We start from the raw sequence: 18364 nt of genomic DNA on the forward strand, positions 1-18364 counted from the left end.
AATTAAAAATGGTTTTGATTAACTCAGTACAGTAGATACGTAATATTACTTTAAACGTTTAATCTATTAAATCTATCTTATAATGTATGATGCATTAGTAACCCATGAGCTACTTATCAAATGTTAGTGACTTGAATGCTAACAACCGACTTAACGAAATTGAATCGATATATACATTACTTTTTATAAAATAACTCTTATGTTTACCAATCGCTTGAACTACCCACATGCAATTGTAATATTATGACATAGAAAAATAAATAAAATAGTAATTAGCATCCAATTAAATGACGCAATATTTACTACATAGGTAATTATTGATTTTATGATTAATCTAGTTGCTACCATAATTATTGCTCAACATTAATATTTAAGGCGTCTATAAATTATTAAGTAATTGTAACTCATTTAATAATATATTTTAACAAAAGTATAACTAATATTATTATAGTGGTTGGCAATATAATTGTTGGTACATTAGTTTTAATAATATACAATTTAAAATAAGAAACTAGGTATGTTTACCATATTCAACGTTTCTGTGCCTAAAATTGTCTTGACTTAAAATTACAACTTGTAATTTGTTATAGATTGTATTTATAAAAATACAATTAATTTGATGAAAATAGTCCTGTTTATAGACACTGAGTTTGAAAATCTTCTTTTCGATTCCAATACATAATTAATTAATAAATTTAACTACGGGACAACCGACAGTGAAAGCATTCGATTGTACTAGTTCCTTTGTCCATCATGTAATGAGGTATTAAATGTATATATAAACTACACGTAGACTATTTAAAACGATAATATTCATTTTAATGATTAATGATTTCGTTTATTTGATGGACATATAGTTGAAAATTCTATTAATTGAATATTTTTACTATGTCTGCTTATACATTTTTAATAATTTTCATTAATATTACTTTAACAATAAAAAAAGCAGTTAGCTATCATATATTTGTATACAATTTTTATGAGTGAAAATTATTCATACCGAAACGTACAAATGAAATACTTCACTACTATACGGTCAGAAAAACAGTAAAAAATAGTAATTTACTGGTAACCTAGTAAGATAAAAACCTTTAATTGTTGGTTATCCTGTATAGCGTATACTGTACACTATGTTACTGAGTCTAAAAATGTCACTTGGATCTTTTTTATTTTCGCCAGTTTATGTACATATTTACTTTCATTTAAGATGAACAGTATTTATATGAAATGTCATACCATTTTTACTAGGTATAAAGTATAATGTAGAAATTACATTTTTAATAATTTAATAAAGGGCAGTAATAATAGGACTAAAATATTTTATATTTTTCACAAAGAATGACTGTAGTACTTTCTTATGAAAATTATGCAGCTTATTATCGATATAAATTATTTTATCGATTTCAAAATATATTATAAATGTCAACATAGATATTTTACGGAATGTTTTTTTTTCTGATGATTACGAATTAACAATAACCTTGAACCTGTACTTTTAAAATATTTTCTATTCCATTCATACGTATTTATCGATTATCATTATTATATGTTTAAAATATTGTTAACTATCATGTACATATGAAGATTAAATCGTACAAAACACATAATTACGTATTATTAAATGGGTATAAATTATTCAAATAATTTTTTTCGCTATTTTGTTTTTGTTTTAGTTTTTCATATATTTGATTCCTATAAAAAAAAGAACAATATGTTAATTAGACATCCAATTCAATCATATACGAGTGTAGGTGTGACGAGGATTTAATTTCTAATGGTTAAGGTCATTTATATATGTGTATGATAATTGTGTATATATAGCACATAATATCGTATATTATTTGTACTGCAAATAGTATATTTTATATTTTAACAATGAATTTTAACATATATAATTAAAATTTTCAAGGGCAAATATCAATTTAAACTATAATCTATACGATCAACATGTCGTAAATGATAAATAACATTTGGTTTTACATTTTCGTGTTTTAAATCTAACTGAATAACAAACAACAATCTGTATTGCGAAAAGTTATTGGTTAAATCTAAAAATGCAATGATATTACCTTTGAAAAATGGTCTCGAAAAACGCATGTTTTACGCATGAAATACTAATTTGAAAATTTTGTGTTCTAACTAAATAGTAATTTCAACTAGGGATGGGCAAAAATATCGATGTTTTAGCTCGATATTTCAATGATTTTTTTTCAATGTTTATGTTCAAAATTCAGTATACAACAATTGTTATACAGTATACATTATACATTTATAATCAGGACTTGTAAGTCCATGCATTAAAAAAACGCATAAATAAGCATTCACTAACATTTGATCAAATATGCTTTAAAATACTTATCTATGTACAAAAAAATGTATACGCATTTTTTTTTAAATAACAAAAATTATCCATTCATATTTTTAAAAGTTATATTTTTTCTTCGGTTACATTTTATTAAAATTATAATTAATGAACACACGATGCGACGAAAATAAATAGATTACAATGGACACGTCAATAGGAGGGGAGTGGTGTGAAGCATAATACCAGTGTTTCCGTGGTACTGCTTTCATCTTATAAAACATAATGCCATAAAAAAATAAAAATATTGATAATATACTAAAATTTTATAAACAAGTTCGGAAAAGTAAATAAGAATTAATTAGAACATTTATTGATCTAATTTTTTTTTGTCTTCCACGAAAAACGATTTTGCTGAATTTACATAAAATAATATGAGCTAATAATTAAAAAAAAAAATCAACTATCTGCCAAATATGCCAATACATATAAAACATGCAAAAATATGCTCTATTAAACTTTAGATTTTTATTACCATTGTTACAAAACGGTTTTTTATTTCAATTAGCATATTTTCCGATATAGCAAAGAAAATATGCAATTATATGAACTTATAAGCTCTGATTGTAGTACCTACTTAAAATGTATTTAAAAAATATAAGTTGAACAATAGTATTTTAACTTAAGTTATTATTTAATCAGAAAAATAGTACACTGTACAGATAATAATGTGTACAACAGATGGCAGCTCTAGTGGAAAAAAATTATTTCAATGTTTTTAAACTTCGATGTTCTTAAACATCGATTGTTTTTCACCGATACATCGAATATCGATGTTCAAATAATTTTACCCATCCCTACTCAAAATGTAATACTATTACAACGTGTTCAATTTTAATATTCAATCATTTTCTTCTACAAGCAAAATGTTTATAATATATTAATATTACTTGAAAAATCTTATATTCTAATATTTTATTGAAACTCTAAAATTAAATAAATTAATTCTTTAAATTTGAAACTGCAAATGACATTGAAGAAGATATCAATAATTAACAAATTATTTCCATGAGCACAATAGAAGAAAAATCAAAATATAAAAAAAAAAAATATTAATATTAATATTAACAAAAACATTAATCTATGATATCCTATTTAATATTTATTATTTTTATGAGTAGTGTTAATATAAATATTCTTAAAACAAGGAAAATCACTATTTTTTCTAAACTAATATATTTTAGCAAATATATATATTATAATTTACAAAAAATATAACTGTATTGAAATTAATAATGAAATGTTAGAATATATAACCATATTAAAACAAACAGAATCACCGACAAAATATTGCCGGTAAAATATTGTACGGCTGTATTATTTCTTTACAATATATTGATTTCACGATATTTTAGTTGCGATATTTTGGTAATGCAATATTTTATCGGAGTACCAAACAAACAGTGTAAATTCATACATAAATTATCAACAATTATGATTCATATAGAGATTTATCCAGTTTTATTCAAAAGCTAAAAACTATATAAAAAATAATTGCATATATATATATATATATATATTTTATCTTTAAGATAAATTCTGTATAAATACGTTCGATATAACATAATTTTACAAACACATTATGTAAGTTACCAATTTTGAGTAAACGAATGGTCAAAAGTATTTAACACTCAATTTCGGCACAGATTGCATTATTATTAACAAAAAAAAAAAAAAATTAAAAAAAAGAAATAATATTCATATACATGTCAATTATTAATTTTTAAATTGTGAAAAAAAATAATAGTTTAACTTCACTGTACTAGTATGACAGAAACAAAATAGAGTATTTGCAATCCCAAAACTTTATTTATAATACATTTCACGTACAAACATTCATAATTTTTATTTATGTGGACAAAATAACACACATAATTAGAATAGTGAAAAATTAATTGTTATAATAATGATACATTAATAATACATATAATGTAAAATAATACAATACAATATAATACATTAAAATGCTACAAATTTGGCAGAAAAAAGTGACATGCATGAAATCTAGAAAATTATTATACATTTTAATTGGGATATAAAACTACTTATTAAATAATGTAGTATGTACAGTGTCTATATTGTAATTGATGTACGCTGAAGGTTTATACATATCAATATCACATGAAGACATTCTGTGACTTGTTCTAGAACAAAATGTAATACATCATTAAAAAATATAATTATAATTATAAATAATAACAATAAATGTTATAAAATCATATATTATAGACGTTAACAGTTTTATATATCTGTTTATTAATTTAAGATTCCGATTATTTGCCCAGGCAGAGATATTGGTCCAGCAGGATTAGATCCAACATTTCTTACCATATCACACTTCATAGGCTTGCCATCAAGCTTTCTGTTGTGATATTTATCAACTGCTTGAATAGCATCTGCACGACGTTCATATATCACTTCTGCAACACCTGGTCGAATCACTCTAGACTGTAATAGTTTACCAACATCAGAAAAAAGTTCCTAAATAAGAAAGTAAAAATTGATTATCAATCTAAGTTATTAATAAGTTATTTTATTCTATATAGTTTTAATAAAATTCAATACATACTATTATATCTTCAGATGTAACAGATGGTTCTAAATTAGAAATAACAATTTTATGTCCAGAGGGATGTGAACGTTTAGCCATAGTTGTTTGACGAGAATCTAATCTTGAACGTAATGTTTCACTTAATCCTCTATGATTCCTTAAATAATTTATAAATAAATAAATTTGTACTAATTATAATATAGTAAAATACAGTAACACTAATTAAAACTATCAAACGATTAAGTAATATTTTTATAAATAAAAATTATTTATTCTTATTTAACTTGTTATTAATTATGGCTGTTAATAACTAAAATAATTTTAACTCGTGAAACTTTTGATAAAATTATGTTTCACCTTAAATTTCTGTCTAATAAATCAAAATCATATCCATCACGATTGAACATTGCATTTCCTCCTATATTCCGTCTCATTACCTATAATATAATGAAAAATACAACGAAATGAAAATTTTAATTTAAAATGTATCTTATTTACTTGGGTCGGAGAGTATCTACTGGTTTCTCCCCAATCCATCGAATCTTCATAATCCATTGCCATAGACCTACTATAAGGTTTTTCATTTATTATTGATGATCTAGTAGAAAACTCGAAAGGTTGTCTCATAGACTGAGCATTTGATGTTGGACGTCTTGAGATTCTCATATCACGTCTTATTGGTCTTATTTCTTCAATTGGTCTATCGCCTATTTTAAAAATATATTCAATAATAAAGTAAACAATAATAATTCAAATCTAAATATTTTACTTCTAAATATGTTCAACTTAGAATTGAATGTTCTACTACGTCTTTTCTCTACACCATAAAAATGTCCTTGATTTACAGTAGGCCGTTGGTCACGAACACTTGAATGATATGAAGAGTCTCTTTCATCCCAAATAGATTTATCGGTAAGAATGCCACGACGGTCAATTTTTACACGACCTAAGTTATTGGAAAGTCCTCTTGAAGTTCCCATACTATGAGTAACCTAATAAAACAATAAGAAAAACTATGTATTATCTAATAAATTCTATATATTCTAATAAATATCAAATAAAAGATGACTTAAGATTAAATTAAATAATTTTACAATAATATTGCTATCATTATATCTATAAGATGTTATAATAATAATAATAATAATAATAATATAATATTAAAAATTGATTAGTTATAAAATTATTTAAAGTTATGTTAAATAATAAGAAAATTATCATTTTCTAACTATTTTTACTTATCCATTTACTAAAATTAACATAAATTTACAAATGAGTATTAAGCCGATATAAATACGAGTATGTCTATAATCCGTTCTCAAACCCATAAAATGAAACATAAAAAATCTAAAGAAATAAACAAGATTTTAACATTGATATCTGCACAAAAAATATTTAAAAATGCACAACTCAGCTGATAGTTGAAATGTTATGGATCAAATAATTAATTTCTTTTTAACTCAGTATTAATGTATTCATTAAAAATACATAAATACTACTGATTATTTTTATAGATTAAATTAGTATACTAGATCAATGTTTATACATATTATGGAATTGAAGTATGCAGTTTCTTTCATGAATATAGTGTAATTACTTACATCATGAGAGGATGAACGTAATCGGCGTTCTTGGATTCTTTCACGAGCATCTTTCTGTTTTGTCAGTTTTTGTCTAGCATCTACCATCACAGTAGGTTTTTCTAAAGCTTTTTGCAAAAGTCTAATACGGGCATCCATCACATTATTTATGGTCACTCTTGTATTTTTTGTCAACATTTTTCTTTTGTTTAATGTACCATATCTATATTGTCTTTGAGCAGTTATTAATCGTTTAACTTTTGCAGCTTTATTGGCTGCAGCTAAACGTAAACGATTATGAGGACCAGATTGCAGTACTTTGGTACGCCTGAAATCAAAATTTAATTCAAATTACCAGTTTAGCAAATGGGTTAGAAATAACAAATTAATATTTAAAAAAATTAAAATTTTGAGTGAGAGATTGCTGGTTAAGTGTACTTAAGCCATACAGTAATTTAAACGAATTTCTTCAGACATTCGTTCAGTTGTGAACCGACAGTTTTGGATCACAAATTGGATGAAATTTTATCAATAATTATATATTTACCCTCCACGATCTCCACCATTCTGGAGTGGCTTTCCTTTTATAAACTTCATGATGAAATTAACTTCTGGTTACTGAAACCGAATGCAAACGGTCGTTTGATGCGTTACACCAAGAACGACGACTGCTAAACACGGTCGACCATGTGTACGAAAACGAAAGACGAGTGGGTTTACGGGAGTCAAACGAGTGAACACAAACGTCGTAAAATTAAATAACACGATTAATGAATAAGTTAGATGGTATAAGACAAAAGAATAACAATTCCATCGAAACGAAGGAAAACAACAGAAGTCGAAGTAGCCAAAATGGTTGTTTTAACTCGGGATGTGATAGAAACACATTACACAAACAAAAATTAGTATTGAAGTATATATTTTTGGTAAAAATGTAAAAATATAATTCAACTATATCACCATATATAAAAGCTTTCCAAATGTCCGTCCTAAATATTTGGCCCATGGTGTGAAGTTCACAATTTTTTTTATAAATGTACGTTTTTCTTCTTTCGTTACAGGTTAGGCAGTGGATGTGATCAGATAGATTTATACTTTTCGTGCAAAATTGGACACACGACTATCAGTAAGATTTTAATAAAAGTATGTAAAGCAATTTGGGAATGTTTACGCACGAAGATCTTTCCTGATTTTATACAAGAAAGGTGGAAAGAAATTGCTCGAGGTTTTCAAAAATATGTCCGTTTTCCGAATTGCTTAGGTGCGATTGATGTACAATTGCACGTACGAATTAGAAAACCAAAAAATAATGGGTCACTATTCTACAATAACAAAAATTTATTTTCAATTGTGTTGCTAGCAATTGTAGACGCGAATTATAAATTAATTTATATTGATGTCAGGTGTAGATCTTGAACTCAAATTGGGGGGTCATTTTTTTGAAAGGACAAAAATATAAAACACAATTACAAAATAATGAAAGTAAATTATTAATTAAAATAAGAATGTTATTAATATATGAAACTTTTAATTTTTAATATTAAATAACAAAGTTTAATTTTCTTTGTTTTCTTTTTCCAAATGTAGAAATAATACTATTAACATTTATGGGTATATTCTTGTGAATATTGAGCAAAGCGATCCGGTGAAGCGTTCCTCTCCCATATTTAAACGAAGTCATATCTTAAGGCGCCTGAGAGTAGAGAATTGCATCATATTTGCATGTATAGTATTTTGTAACAAGTTATTAGAACCATTGATTATATATATGATTGTATATTTAATAAATGTTAGAACCTAAATTAGCGATTAGTAGTGCCGTAGCAACTATATGGTATAATATTATATAGACATTATGTTAACGGAATGACAATAATCTTATTTAAGATAAGTTATCTTTCTGTCGAAGGTCGAATACTTAAACATTTTCGCTGATTTACTATTATATTTATATTTACTCGCAGACTTTTTTATAGTCAATAAGTTATACCAGTAAGTTTATAATGACAAATAATATTCATAGAAGTTGAATGGAACCCATGATTTTATGAACAAGTAGTGATATAGTTTAAATATTTATAAATATAATACGTTATATAACATTTTTATTACAAGGAAAAATGGTATATTTCTACTTTACTGGACACGCAAAATGGATGATGATCTCGCAGAACATTTTACATCCAGTGTAGTTGCTTTCATGAAGTTTGCACCTCTAACATCTGTTGATGCTGAACGTTTATTTAGTCTCTATAAACACATTTTAAGTGATAAAAGAACTAACATGAGTACAGATAATATGGAAAAATATATTATTGTGAATTCATATAAAAAAATTTTAATTGTACTTCAAGTTTCTTTTTTGTTCTTCAAAAGGTAAATATTTACTATTGTATGCACCAAAGAAATATTGTTTTTTTTATTCACATATATACTTATATTGTTAATTGATACCTTGTATTAAATAATTATTATTTAAGTATTACGTTTTGTTAAATAATGTTTGTTGTTGGATGTTCTTAAACATCAATGGTTTTTCACTGATACATCGAACACATCGATATTTTAAAAATCGATGTATAGATACATCGAATATCGATGTTCAAATTATTTTGCCCATCTCTAATTTCAAAACAAGTCAGTGATAGGAATCTGTTAAACTCAATTAAACAAAATTAATCGTAATCCGAATTGACATATATTTAAAGATATATATGTTCATCCACTAATAAGGTTTAAATCAATGTACCCTATTTGGTATACAACATTCACAAATTAATCATTATGGGCTGCATGAAAAAACCTAAGGAATGTCACACACATCAAACATTTTGCTCTGGTAGTAAACCCCGAGAAGAAAGTTTCTAGGTTTAATCTGCCAAGAATATAATGGGTTACCTTAAAAAGAATACGGACAAATACAGATGTGACCTATTTAATTGAGGCATGATTTAATCTTCATTTTGTGAATGCGAATCAGACTTAACCATTCAGAATACAGTTTTCAGGTGCTCCAGGACAACATTTGAGGGAAATATTAATCAACTCGATAACTTAGAAACAGATGTGAAAAATGACTAGAAAACTTGCTTGTTTGCTTATAAAATTCTATAGTGTATAGATTAATTAATATTTAAAATCTTTGTTATGTATTCTATCTCCTTGTTATTTATTTTATTTTATTTTATCTCATTGTTATGTATTATAGTCGTAGCCAACAAATGTCTTATGCAAATAATAATAATAATAATATAAGTAAAAACATTTGGAGCTACGATTGTAAAAGATAATATTGTCATTACCTTTTTTTTTTTAATCGGCAATACACCCACCACTTGGTAATGCCGTGAAACAATGCATCAAGTGGCGGTTCGCCATCGTTTATTAAAAAAACAATTACATATAAATTATGATAATGGGGCGAGGGCAAGACAGTCCCCTGCCGATGATCCCACACAGTAATTTATTTACAGCGTGTGGAACCCTGTTTCCTCTTGGGGAAAACTTCAGTTGCGGGGCAAATAGTATTTTCCCCCTTACATTTTTCTGCCACCGCCTAGGTCCGGGGACCGAGATGTCAGCGGGCGGCCCACCTCCCCAACGCCCTCCGTCTCACGCGTCGTGCTAGAGCCAACCCTTGCAGGCACTGTCTCGTGAACTCGGCTTACTCCTTGGTAGACATAACATCCTCCACAAATGTTACCACCGCTCTCCAGTTAGCCGGACTCTCCAGCATCAGGCGTACCAGGTCACCCGAATCGAAAGGGCCTATGGTCAGGACTAAACACTCGCGGTCACACTCGAACACCTCGCAGCGTTGGAGCGTGTGATGCGCATCGTCCTCCTCATCGCCTAGCTCGTCAGTTGGTCCACAATGGGAACATCCGACGGACGGTGCACGACCGATCCTGTGAAGGAACCGATTGAAGCAGCCGTGCCCCGTCATGAGCTGGGTGAGGCGAAATGTCATCTCCCTGTGCGTCCGGTTCACCCATTGTAAAGCAGCCCAGGGGACCAGTGTCCGTGTCCACTCGCATCCGCTGTTCGCGGGTGTATCTGTACGCCTATACTTTCATGCCCACTCCACCACCATGTGATCCCTCGCCTCGCGAGGTCCAACCGCCACCAGTAGAGAATGCAAAGCCTCAAACCGTTAGATAAGGAGGCACGTCAATTTTAATTTAAATTTAAATTAATTTAATTTAAATTTCCTTAAGAAATTCGAGAGAAGATTCGGTTCGATCTCGGTCAGGTTTTTTGTGTTTTTTTTATAATATTATTATTATTATTATTTATAGATCGGACCAATTACATTAATTGTAATATTACTTATTACCTTAGTTTTCTCACTAATCACCTCTTTGACTTTTGAATGATAAATGTTTTTACATCAATCAGTCGGAACTTAAATTTGACACTTAAAACCGACCAATACACGTGTGACTATGTTGTAAATGGCGGATTTCATCCCATGCACCAGGGATGTGAGCAAAATACAATTTATTTAATACAATAAAGGCACAGCCCCTGCGTGCATGCCACGAATGAAGATACAAGTTTGTAGCGTAGGACAAAAACCTCATTAAATCACAATTGATGCTGGTAAACAACATGCTAAAACTTGGTAACGAATAAATGTAAGTTCTGTAGAACAACACTTATTAAACCTCAAAATAAAGAAAAACGTGGTTTAAACAAAAAATGGCTGTAGAAATAATAACACACGTGAACGAATTTGAGGTGCACACCACGAAAAAAGACAAGATACAAAAGATTAATTGTGCATCATACGACGATAATCGATTCACGACGAAAGCTACGGCCGCTGGATACTTTAATGATGATAAAGATGCCTCAGTGCCACAATGAAAAGTGCTTGTACTATTGAAATTATGTAGGTAAATCCAATTTTTTTCATTTTTTATATTTTTTATCGCATTTTTTTTTTTGCATAGTTATTTTTATAGAAATATACTTGATGTATAATATCCAAATATCAAAATATTCTTTTTCTAAAATCTCGATGCATAATATACATTTTATATTATAATATGTACTATAATATAATACAATTTACATATATAGAATATAATAATATATTGTGAATTAGCTATAATATACTAAAATTACTGCAATACTTAAATATATTAGAGCTAAAATAAACAACGACTTATCCATAATTTTCCAATCAATGCCAATCGGTCTTTGAATAACATATTCCAATTAGGCGTGCAGTATTTTAAATAAATCCAGAGTTAAAAAATCTAATAATTAATAGGAAATAATAATAATGATGACAATAATAAAATATTAAAAATTATAATCATAGATGTTGAACCTATTTTTCATGTCGACGAACACAATACTAAATCCTGTAAATAGCTTTGAAATAAAATTAAATGTTTTTTTTTTTTTTTTAAATAATGGCATTATAAACAAAGTAAAAATATAACGTAAAAGGATTCATAAAGCAAAATCATATATGAAAACCGTCGATATCGAAAATGATTATCTAATAACCAATAGCACCGACGCGCCATTTATTTTGAAAATAAAACTGATAACACATTATGTGTTATTAATAATAACTTATTATATTACTTAAATTTTTATTATAATTAATATGTTGGCTTAACGGAAAGCTACACTATATGATTATTATTTCACCAAGAAAACGATTTTAAGTTTCCGAAAGAGTACATTTTTCGAGCACACTTTCTGTTTTGACGCGGACCACTTAACATCTCCTGACTCTTTTGAAGTCTTTACTATCAAAGCAATTTGTTCACATTATAGGCACTAATTATATTGAATACAATTCTTATAATTAATACCCTATTAAAAATTGTTTTGTATTATTTTGAGACCATACATAAATATTTATTATGGCGCTCACCACGCTTGACCAACGGGTCAGCAATTATATCCAACGTATTTTCAGCGATCCATCCAGCGATGATGTGCTGAATATTTTCAAACGATTCCATGCTTCTCCATTGTCTCGTCATAAGGTAATTAATAGTAATTAGTACTAAAAGCTGTAATGTTGATTAATTTTACCCTTAACAGTTATCCTTATTTTCACTTACGTAACCGGTATAATATATAACCCAATAATTTCATTGCTTATAACATTAAAAATTTTCATTTTTCAATACTTTATTTTTTTTAATCATATTATTAGTATTCAAATGATCATTTCCCCTAACGGCATAATTTTTTATATAAAATATTATTTTTAATTAATTTTTTTTTTTTAACAATAAAATTATACATGGATATTTTAACATTTGTTTAGTCATTTTTATTTTATAATCTTATACATGCAGTTTCGAAGTACTTTAAGGTTTTTTTTCAGCTTAGATACTAAGCCGAAAAAATAAAATAAAATCAAGTTCATAAATTATTTTTACTTCTAATAAATCACAAACAATATTTTATGCATCTCAAGGCATATTTAAATTTGTAAAATTGTTAAAGAAATTTAAGTCTAAAATCTTAGCCTATTTATAACACTCAAATTATCACCATCTACTTCTTCTAACCAACTTATAACATTTAAATCACTCATTAAAAAAAAAAAAATAATAATAATAATATATATACATAGTTAACTCTACATTAATTCAACTCGGCTAATCACTAATTGGACAGACTGGTGGTGGACTATAATCTATATTTATAAATTAATTTTTATTGAATATAAAAATATTATTATTACATTCAACTAAACATCGTAATCATCATCCATCTCCTAAGCTAAAATTAATTTGAACCAAAGCCTAAAATTATCCATTTCAATATAATAATTACGTGATGACAAGATATAAAAAAAAAATACGTAACAGGTGTTCTTGAGTCATAAATGACCCGCAACAGATTTTAATAGCTTTCATGAAATGAAAAATGTATTATTGGGACTGATACCAAAAAATATAAGTAGTCCAAAGCCATGGGCTAAAATACAATTGATGGGTACGATGAAAAAGTGATATAAACGATACCAGTTAAGGGTTAAAATTTAAATAGAAAAATTCTTGCATGTAAAAATACATTTTAATTCATAAGTCCTAGAAATACACAAAATACTTTTGAAATTGTTTAGATTGTGAAAATTAGATTGTAAGATTTTAAAATAATTTATATAAGTATGAATTTGAAAATTAATCTAGAAAAAATTATGGTTGTATTTCACTTATCGAATTGTTAAAATTTCATTAAATTGAATGCTAATTTTGATGAATAAAAAATATACGTAATATAAATATTAAAATTGATTAAACTTCTGATTTTTCTCTACGGATGAATGAAAAAAATTAAAACAACTAAATTGTGTTAATGAAAATAAATATTAATTTTTTAGTTTCATATGTAATAAAACTAAAACTAAATATAAAATATTTATTAAAATATAAAAAATTCTTTAGGATTGCATTATTGTTTAGTTAAGAGATGCTTTAAATGTTGAGAATAGATTTTATCAATAGTCAACCAATAAACGGCTTCATCTTGACCTCTTACTCCCTAACAACTGCTATACTTAAAATTTTTCAAAGTTTAATAATTTCTATTTTTTGTACTAGTACTTTCATATTTAAGTGTAAGATTATTGTAATCATTATATCATTATAATATGTTATCATTATAACAGGAACATGAGCTGTAGGTAAAGAACTGTAAATTATTTTTAAGTTTGTTTTAAAGAAAAATTAGTTTTGCTCCTTCTCCTATGGCCTAAACTCAAATACACCCTTGCTTTATATCATGGTATTTGTTTTTAATTTTACATTTATTACTAAATTATTTTATAAATTTTTAAAATTCCAAGATGTATCATCAGTAAAATCTAAAATACTAACTATTTTAACTGTGTTAATTATTGCTGTTAACGTTTGAAAGGAGAGTATGATAAAATCCTTAAGTGTGCATAATGAAGAAGTATATATTTTAGCCTCTGACATTAGAACTAAAAATATAAACAATAGTAATTATCATTTGTAAGTTGTAACGGTTATACTTTTATAGTTAACCTATATATGCACTTATATTAATAACTCAATGATATAAAAACACCTTATAAATTATAATATTTTTATAAAAAAAAAAAAAAAACATAGGATTACTATTTAAATTTGTGATTAGAATTATTACCGGAATAAAATATGAAAATTAAAAATTAAATAAAAATTAACTGATTTCAGATCAGCTGGTAATTTTATAAATAAATTGACTAAACTTTGCATAGATACATTAGTTAATTTTACAGTGTTAAAGAAACACGACTTTTTTTTAATGCCAATTCGTTCAATACTTGATTAATTTAAATATGAACCTTCCGATTGATTGAAAGTATGGCCGATCTATTAAGTGTTTTCTGCACAGAACAATTATAAATTAATTACATTTTATAATAATTATAAAACTTATTATTTACTAAGACTTGATAATAATTTGTATAATATAATCTTAATAATATAAAAAATACACCTAATTTGTCCATAGTATTACGTAAATAAATCTTTATTCTTTGAAACAACGAAAATAATAATTGATTCTGTGCAGTTGAAACTGAGAGTGTGGTGAAAATGATTAATTATTTAAATATATTTGGATATATTACATGTAGACAAAGCTTCAACAGCATTGCAACAATCATTTATTTTAGAAATATTGGGGGAAGTTTTAACCCCCAGAACACGTAAATACGCAACTGTATATCCATTAAACAAGTGAATATGGGTGTAACTAGAGCCCAAATATTGAGTTGTGATAGAAATCGTTGAAAATTAAATTAAATGGTGTTTAACTGTAATTATTATAGATTATATAGATCTGATAACAAAAACAGGAGTACTACATTTGAACTCAGGGGTGCCAAAAACCCTATTGCACCCCCCTAGTTGTGCCTATAGAAGTGAATGATGCTTTTTTAATCTACATGAAAAATAAAATTACGACATCATTGAATTCAATAGTTAAATCAGCCTGATATCATACTGTTAAAATTGTCATGATAAATTAGTTATAGTTATTGTTACGATTCCTTTTTCTAACTCAATGTATTTTTATTCGCGTAGGAAATTATCTGTAGCATGGTGAAACGTTTGATCAAAGATTTTCATTTATATTCATCATACTCAGATCAAAATATTTTCAAAATGGCTAATTTCATTGGCGGATTTCTAAAACATGGATTTATATCGTAAGTAGCCTTTTATAAGTTATTTAATTTGCATAAGCTTAAAAATCAAATTCTATCGATATAAATAAAAACTAACAAAAATTTTATTTTATTTTTTAGTGATAAAAATACATTGAAAACAATTATTACTTATATATTATATGATCTGAGGAATACTCAAAATGCTAATGCATTTAATTTCAGTTATATAGCATTTGATCGATTTAAAACAAAATTGAAAAATTTTTCGAAACTGTGTGTCCGGCTTGAAAAAATTGATAAAGTTGATGATTTTCCTCTGGATATTATTGAGGTAAGTTTGAAATGCTGAAAAATAACGTAATACAATACTAATTACTTATTAAATCTTAATAATTAAATAACTATATTATAAATCAAAAATAGGTGAATAGTGGACGTTGATTAGGCTTTAAACTATATTAATCAATGAAGTTTTGTGTCATAATTCGGATTTGTCCGATTTAAATTATTTAATTATTTATTTTTTACTAAATTTTTTTTAGATCTAACCCCAACACTGCTACTTGATATAATGCTTTGTTTTATACCGTTCGTATACGTCTAATGGTACCGTTTAAATGCAAACAAAGATATTTGTGTAAAAAACTAACGAAACGCATGATCGTTTTCGTTTGAAACACCATTTAGATATTGATTCTAACCAGTGGCATAGGTACAGGGGGGAGGGTATCAGGGGTTTCCACACCCCTAATTTTTTTTTTCAATTATATTTAATTATTAAACAAAATAATTTTAATTTAATACGGAACATAATAATAATACCATTGTAAATGTAATATTATTATGTAGAACCTCGTATTAAGATATAATATTATAAATTAATTTCAACACCATCCCCAAAAAAAAAAAAAAAATTGGTATCTACGCCACTGGTTCCAACCATTTTTTCTGTGTTATGCGCAGGATGTGGTCGACGATATGGTCAGGCTTACACCACCGACTAGACGACTAGCCACCGATGAGCAAACGATATCGGAAACCGATAGCGGTGAGGAGAAAAACAAATCGCGGTCCCAAGACGCGATTATCTGCGAGCAAACGCCAAAACCTGATCCGACGATCGCCGCGACGGTTGACGATGACAAGATAATCGTACCGTCCAAAGCTGTACAGGGCGAAATTCGTTATCTTATCAACAGCCTAAGTAAAACGAATCTCGAAACCAAGGTAAGAATCCATACGAATACATTGATTATGCACAGTTGATATTTCCATTTTGATTTATTTTTCTTTTTTAAATTTTTTCCATTAATTCATACTACGAACAAACGTTGCAGCATTAGTGAAACAATCTTGTCAACAGCTTATTTTACTAACCTTCCGTGTTTTATGATTCTGTTACAGTGCAACGCGATAAAGCTTCTGATTCCCGAAGAACACTTGCCGTGGTTGTCCAGGTACATTGTCTTAAAACGGGTGCGACACGAGTACAACTTTCACGATCTGTACTCAAGAGTGTTGAATTGTTTGAACAACAAAAGGCTGAATTCGATGGTACTATCGGACACCATCAAGAAAATTAAGGTAAATAACGAGCAGTGTTGAACCGGGAATTTTTTTTTTTTTCTAGATAAAGATAAAGATATTATATCAACAATCAATTTAGACGAAGATAAAAATAATCTCTTCTAAAATTATCTTTGTAAAATACAATCGTAATCATTTGAATAAAAAAACAGATACCCTGTTATGAATATTATGAATTTTTGTATTTGTTTGAGGCGCTGAGAATTTATGTAGATTTTAAAGTATTGCATTTTTTTAGAATAAAAAAAAATTTCATAATACATGCTTGTTCCTCAATCCTATTTAAGCGTTGACTAGTCGTGCTGGATAAATTCAAGCGAATGGTTATTATTGGTGGATGGGGCATTAGATTTTGCGCGTTACAATATAGTATATATACATATTAATCTACTATTTTCACTCCGCAATGTATATTCTGTACAGCATATCGCAATAACAATCAAATCAATTAAATAAACTACTTAAATTATATTGTAATTGTACTGACAGAGAATGTAAATATTATGGTTTTAGATTTTGTTGAGAAGAAACGTAGGCATTCCAAGTGTGGTGGATAAATGGCTAATCAAAAATCTGGGACACTGGTTGGGCATAATCACTTTGGCGCAAAACAAACCGATATCGAAGGACGATATTGCCTTGGAAGACTTGTTGAACGAAGCGCACGAGAAAGGTAGCGAAGAGCTGCTGTTCGTCGTGCAGTTGGTGACGAACATACTCGGATCTTGCTCGGGGGGAGACTTAGGTCCGGACAGTCCGTGGACAGCTTCTATAATAAACTGTCTGTTCGAGTTGTACAAGAAGCCCAACACGACGCTACAAGTGTAAGTCGAAATCGAAAAGCTGTGTAAAGCGTTAAATATCAAGCTCAAGATTAATTAGTATTATTAAAATTTTAGCGAAGAGAAACTGGACCAATTGCATTTTAATTATAAACGATGACAAATCGAAGGAAACAATGTCTACTAAAATATGTAATTTTGCACCTTATCGCCGGGTAAAACCTTAGGAATACCCTATAAACAGTTTTATATTTTTTTAAGCAGTTGTACCTGTTTATTTTACCCATTTCAAAACTATTTGACTTTTTATTTGGTTTTTGTGTTTTTTACACGTCATTA

The 18364-nt window shown here is 27.7% G+C and overlaps 2 protein-coding genes across 2 annotated transcripts; one reads left to right on the forward strand and one right to left on the reverse strand.

Annotated features, from left to right (window-relative positions):
• Positions 1-4403: 4403 nt before the first annotated feature.
• On the reverse strand, positions 4404-7090 carry LOC112685664 (polymerase delta-interacting protein 3-like). The gene is made up of 8 exons (XM_025557601.1): positions 7041-7090; positions 6515-6821; positions 5683-5905; positions 5412-5620; positions 5271-5350; positions 4932-5070; positions 4644-4843; positions 4404-4506 (listed from the first exon to the last, which is right to left on the reverse strand). Exons 1-8 carry the CDS (start codon positions 7088-7090, stop codon positions 4404-4406), a joined length of 1311 nt encoding a protein of 436 aa, XP_025413386.1.
• A 5288-nt stretch (positions 7091-12378) lies between these two features.
• Positions 12379-18274, forward strand: LOC112685657 (CCR4-NOT transcription complex subunit 1-like). Its single transcript, XM_025557594.1, has 4 exons — positions 12379-12504; positions 16620-16860; positions 17020-17240; positions 17757-18274. The coding sequence occupies exons 1-4, from the start codon at positions 12379-12381 to the stop codon at positions 18069-18071; spliced, it is 903 nt and encodes a 300-aa protein (XP_025413379.1). The 3' UTR covers positions 18072-18274.
• The last annotated feature ends 90 nt before the right edge of the window (positions 18275-18364 follow it).

Source organism: Sipha flava, unplaced genomic scaffold (genome assembly GCF_003268045.1).
Source record: "Sipha flava isolate LNK unplaced genomic scaffold, YSA_version1 285_pilon_pilon, whole genome shotgun sequence".
Classification (NCBI taxonomy): Eukaryota; Metazoa; Arthropoda; class Insecta; order Hemiptera; family Aphididae; genus Sipha; species Sipha flava.

Bases quoted from the DNA above. Each gene is read 5' to 3' on its own strand.
- LOC112685664 (XM_025557601.1), bottom strand. From the start codon at position 7,090: ATGAAGTTTATAAAAGGAAAGCCACTCCAGAATGGTGGAGATCGTGGA. The intron at 5,351-5,411 runs GTAAATAAGATA...ATTATATTATAG, and splicing joins GTAGATACTCTCCGACCCAA to GTAATGAGACGGAATATAGG. The intron at 4,507-4,643 runs GCAAATAATCGG...ATTTTGTTCTAG, and splicing joins GGACCAATATCTCTGCCTGG to AACAAGTCACAGAATGTCTT.
- LOC112685657 (XM_025557594.1), top strand. From the start codon at position 12,379: ATGGCGCTCACCACGCTTGACCAACGGGTCAGCAATTATATCCAACGT. The intron at 12,505-16,619 runs GTAATTAATAGT...TGTTATGCGCAG, and splicing joins CTCCATTGTCTCGTCATAAG to GATGTGGTCGACGATATGGT. The intron at 17,241-17,756 runs GTAAATAACGAG...TTATGGTTTTAG, and splicing joins ACACCATCAAGAAAATTAAG to ATTTTGTTGAGAAGAAACGT.